This window comes from Salmo salar, chromosome ssa17 (assembly GCF_905237065.1).
Source record: "Salmo salar chromosome ssa17, Ssal_v3.1, whole genome shotgun sequence".
Lineage (NCBI taxonomy): Eukaryota > Metazoa > Chordata > Actinopteri > Salmoniformes > Salmonidae > Salmo > Salmo salar.
The window spans coordinates 13,885,776-13,891,286 of record NC_059458.1 but is presented as its reverse complement, the minus strand read 5'-3'; the positions used below and the strand labels follow the sequence as shown (position 1 = coordinate 13,891,286).

The 5,511-nt window shown below is 41.6% G+C and overlaps 1 protein-coding gene across 2 annotated transcripts; it reads left to right on the top strand.

Annotated features, from left to right (window-relative positions):
- Positions 1–1,399: 1,399 nt before the first annotated feature.
- On the top strand, positions 1,400–4,547 carry LOC100194604 (SMT3 suppressor of mif two 3 homolog 1 (yeast)). Of its 2 annotated transcripts, XR_006759917.1 has the most exons (6): positions 1,400–1,571; positions 2,000–2,074; positions 2,905–2,982; positions 3,101–3,172; positions 3,400–3,970; positions 4,009–4,547. XR_006759917.1 is itself a non-coding variant. In NM_001139689.2 (5 exon segments), coding segments are annotated over 5 exon segments (384 nt in total). In that variant the 5' UTR covers positions 1,439–1,481; the 3' UTR covers positions 3,469–3,895.
- Positions 4,548–5,511: the final 964 nt, after the last annotated feature.

The following is a 5,511-nucleotide window of genomic DNA, read 5'->3' as shown; positions in this document are numbered from 1 at the left end:
ATCACTGGACTATGGTAGTGTAGCATATGGATCAGCAGCTCTGACATCTTTAAAAAAGCTAGGCGTAATCCAGGCTCAAGCTCTAAGAATATGTTGTGGAGCAGTCAGGACCTCCCCCGGTGGCAGCCACATTGCCCGTCCTAATATTGATATATTTCTTAACTCCATTCTTTTACTTTAGATCTGTATGCATTGTTGTGAATTGTTAGATATTACTGCACTGTTGGAGCTAGGAACACAAGCATTTCGCTACACACGCAATAACATCTGCTAAATATGTGTATGTGACCAATACAATTTGAATTGATTTGAGAGATGCCGTTAAAGTTGAGAAGATAATAACTACCCATGGCATATTGGGTAAATCTTCAAGGACATAAAGTCACACATCCTGGAAAAAAGGTGGTCCTAGAGTCCTGGGAGCATAAACGAGATCTGAATGCAAGTTTTAGGTGGTTAGGTAAGGGCATGGTGACTGTTTGTATGCTGTCTTGAATATACTGTATTCACTGATGGATCTAAGGACCCTAAAACAGGGAGGACAGGTGCAGCTTTTAGTGTTCCTGAGTTTCAGGTGGCAGTGACAAAAAGAGCAACGGGCCATTTATCCATATACGCAATGGAGTTGCTGGCTATGCTCTTGGCTGCAGAGTGGGTGGAGGAGGATAGGCCAGACAGGATAGTCAACTGCTCTGACTCGTGCAGCACTGAAGAGCTTAATTCCTGTCACAAAGCAGACAAGATGTATTGTATGAGATTTTGCAGGGACTTTTTAGGGTGAGACAGATGGGGGTATTTGTGAGGTTCCTCTGGGTAGCAGCTCATGTGGGAGTAGAGGGGAATGAGGAGGTGGATGTTCTCACCAAGCAGGCTCTCAAACATCCTAATGTTGACATGGACATGTCAATCAGTAAAGCAGAAGCTACGTGTTAATAAGAACAGTGGTTAAAAACAAATGGAAAGCAATGTTGAACAGGGAGGGAAAGGGAAGAAACCTGTATAAGATCCAGGAAAATGGTGGGGGCAGGGATGTCCTCAGGTTGAGAAGAGGGGAGGAAAGTGTAGTCACAAAGCTGAGACTGGGATACACAAGGCTCAACAGTACATTGAAACTGGTAGGAAAACATCAAACTGGGAGATGTAAACACAGTCAGGAAAACATGGAGACAGTGGAACACATGCTATTTCAGTGCCAGCAACATGGGAGGGAAAGGGAGTATTTAGATTTAAGGAGTAATGGTGTTGAAGAGACAAGATTTTATGAACTGTTGAGAAAATCTTCAGAGGATGTAGTGTTTAATTATGTACTTAGTTTCGTTAAGGAGACGAGAATAATGGGTAAGATTGAGCCCTTCCCTATCTCTGCTCCAGTAATCCAGTCCAGTTGGGGGCGGTAATGCACATTAGAGTTAGTTCCCAACCACCATATTAAAACCACAGACGAAGAAGAAGAACTATTCATTTTCCGGGTCACTTTATTAATGGTACCTGATTCTCAAAACAGCAAGAATCCCGAGGCAGTGTTTAAAATTTTAACTAAACATCACAAGAGCAATACCATGTCAGACACGGTAGGGGTACGGTTTAACTAACGTCTTGCTTGTCTGAATTGGTTGAAGAGACAGAATAATGGTTGAGCAATGCTAGCTAACAAGCTACGTTAGCCGCTATGTGGGCCGAGAAGAGTAGTGTTTGCTAACACAAGCTATCTACTGTAGGTACCTAGATCGAAAATAGTGCCACTGACTGCACGAACGGTATAACATTATGTTTTTACTTTTACAAGATTGTAGCTAGCTATATGTCACCTGGTTCTCCATTTTGGTCTACTACGTACCGATTCAACTTATTCTGTTTGGCAACCATGGAGAGATTCGTGACATGTTGACAGTGCAGTAGGCTGGCTGATACTGTTGTATGTACATAATAATGTTGTATGTACATGTCAATGGGACACTTATTGCAGGAGTCAAAAGTTGTTAATTTCTGTATATTCCAGGAGACAAAACCCTCAAGTGGAGATGGAAGTGAGAAGAAGGATGGAGAGTACATTAAACTGAAGGTGATTGGTCAGGTAAGATAATATGGAGAAGTGTGGATGCATCTCAGACAGCAGAGTTTGCTTCCTTGCCTCTTTTCCTTTCCTATACGTGCTAATATGAAAGGACACTGGGGGCGCCATAGGCCTTTTCTCATTTGGGAAAAAGTCTGTCCTCCCTCTCTCCTCCGCCCTCTCTCGGAAACTGTTAAGTGGTCGAGGAGAGTGCCAATTTGTTAGTAGGCAAATAGAAGAGGGTCCTCCCTTCCTTGATAACCTCCTTTTGGTAAGTAAGCACAAGCAAATATTTTTATAACTAGCTCATTGTTCTTTCTGTGGCACAAGTGTATCCTACCTGAGTCCTTAGGACAGGTTTTGAAATTTGCCACACTCCCTTTGAATCAGCCAATGTTTTCTCAAAGGAGAAAAACATGCAAACATTTAAACCATATGCTACTCATCCTTTTATCTATAAAATGTATTTCACAACTAGCAACATTCGTTTTTATCACTTTATACATTTATTTTGCGATTCCACCCTGTAAACGTCATTTGCCTGATGACAAACCATTGGAGGAGTCTCATTTCATATTAGTGCATTTCCGTCCACTTTCCATCTCCTCGGTTACCTTTGACCTTTTTCAAAAGGAGGACGGAGGAGAGAGGATGCAGCAGTTGAGTAAAACCAATTGAGAAAAGGCCATATCCTGGACTAAAAATAATTTTAAATGGGAATTCTCCATTGATCTTGCTATTTAGTCCTGGACTAGTCTGGGAAAGCACCCCTAGAAGCCTGGCACATGACTATGTTGTGTTCACCAGTTAGGCAACAACAACAAAAAGCCTAATTCTATCTTTACTTTCAGGACAACAGCGAAATTCACTTCAAAGTGAAGATGACAACACATCTAAAGAAGCTAAAGGAATCGTACAGTCAAAGACAGGTAGTTATGAAGCCAAACGATTGTCCCATCTCGTTTTGACAATGTGGGTCAGAACTTCAGAATGAATGTCATCATGTTCCCAGTATCTGATGCAACCATGTGTGATTCCTTCCTGCAGGGTGTACCAATGAACACCCTAAGGTTTCTTTTTGAAGGACAGAGAATCTCAGACAACCAAACCCCCAAAGAGGTACCCCAACCCGTCCCTCTTCCCTTGTATCATCCATACAGCTAGTAGCCTGGGTGCCAGGCTGTTTCTCTGGCACCCAGGTTATACAACCATCACTGTCTTTTAAAATAAACCTTTTCTTATTTATTACATTTAGGTGACATTTCAATTTGTTTTCGGTGAACCTTGAACATGCTTGCAGATAAACTTTCCCCTGCATCATTGTCTGACTTTCTCTCCCTCCCCAGCTTGGAATGGAAGATGAGGATGTCATTGAAGTGTATCAGGAACAGACCGGTGGACTTTGGCATGATTAGACTTGCTATATTTTTTTCTCATTTTGAATTTTGTATGTATTTTGCTTTTGTGCTTCGCACCATCTGGATCACACACTCTATTGGAGCTTCCATGTGTGAGGGCACAAAGAACGGCTGTGTTAGAATGGATAGACGATCTGTTCTTTCTCCTTTTAAACACCTCGCACAATCATTTTTTCTCCCTCCTTTACAATTCAGGTAACATTGTAGTGCAGACAGTGTCATAGCTGAATGTCCCCTATTGAGATGACATGCATACAATGACTGGTTTTCTCTACACTCTGCTACACATGCTTCTTTCGCACCTAAAGTTGGAATATACCGCCTCTGAATGCTAAAGCATTGTTTTGAATCTGTTTAAAAGTCCCAGTTTCCTACCACTGATGGATATGGTCTAATGATATATAAAAATGTTTTTATGATCGTGATGTATATTTTGCATCCAGTATTTGTGTTTAATAATTATTAACGTCTGTCCGTAGTCAGGGTTCCCCAACTGGCAGGCCGAATTTGGCCCGCGGGTGAGTTTATTTGCCCGCGGGCCAAAAACAATATTTTTAATTGTTGGACATAAGACTGTAAAAACACCAGCGAACCTGCTACAAGTGATTTTAATTTTGGATATCTGTTTCAAAGAGAGAGATGTGATCATATACACATGTAAGCAAGGCTTGAAATTATGTTTTAGTCAGATATATCTGTTTGGGTTTCTTGGTCAATGTGCAGTCTCCAAATTATTCGTAATTATGTTCTGACCACCCGTTCAAGAAAAAAATCAGCCCGTGGCTGAATCTAGTTGATGATGCCTTTCTTTTTATTTCTATTTGAGTTATGTTCATGTTCAGATAATTAAGGGGTTAAAGTTTCTGTTTATTCTCTGGCCTCTTCTTGGATTTAAATGTTTTTTTCTTGTTTGTCTGTCTTTTTTTTAATCAAGATAATCTTGCTGTGTTGAATCACAACAGTAGCGACACATAGTAATGTCAATGCAACACATGACTCCTTATGGAGGCATTGATCCGGATGGTTTGAAGCAGATCATTTTTCTTTTTTTGAATAAAATGTTTAACAAAAACAGGCCTGATAGTTTCCAACTTTGACACATGTATACCAACCAAGAATGTCCTGAATTAGGACTCCTGGATTCCTGTCCACCAGAGGGAGCTCTCATGTTTTTGACAGTGACTGAGTATTTATTTGACATCTCACATTCCATGATACATTATGAAAACAACTTTGGCCATGGACATAGTCACATGCAGAGGGAATTTACCATGCTGCCTATTCTCCATTCAAGGCCTCGGGACAATATAAAAGCAAAATAGTCTTAAAAGAACTGTCTAGTGTGGGGTTGGTTGTGATAAAAAATTGAATGTTAGTTGGAAATGTCACTTTTACTCCAATAACGTAGCAGTGATGCTTCTCAAAGCGATTTTTAATGTTTACTAAATTCTTACCTGGAAGAGGCCAGTGTGGAACTGTAAAGAGGGAGGTGTACATCACCGCGCTGCAGACGAAGCTAATATTTATTTGTAAAGCATCCCATTTCATGGAGGCCCAGGGAAGGGAGGATGGCGTGGAGTTTGAAGGGGGGAAAGGAAGAGGTGGGGGAAGAGTGGAGGTTGAGTGAGGGGGAGTAGAGTCATTGACCAGTGACAGGGTAAGAGAAACAGCAGAGAGAGTGCAGAAAGAGAGAGCGGGGGGGGGGTCAGGCAGAGAGACTTAGGGTCAGGTCAGTAAACTGTGTGTGTGTATATATATCAGGCCCTGGGTTAAGACTGCCTGGAGGAGATCTGGTTTCTAAGCCTGGGATACCTCACAGTGGCAAAACACTACCAGATGTGGGCCAGCCAGGAGACAGGGGGAGGGGATGGTGTGTGTGAACTCACGATATGAAGAGTGAACATGTCTCAATGCTGTATATCAACTCAGTTACACATGCACATACAGCCTTTTGCTTTTGCCATTGTGCTCGCAGAACACTGAAAGTTGCTCAGATTTGTGGATCCTGACCAGTTACATCACCTTATAGAAATGTGAAAC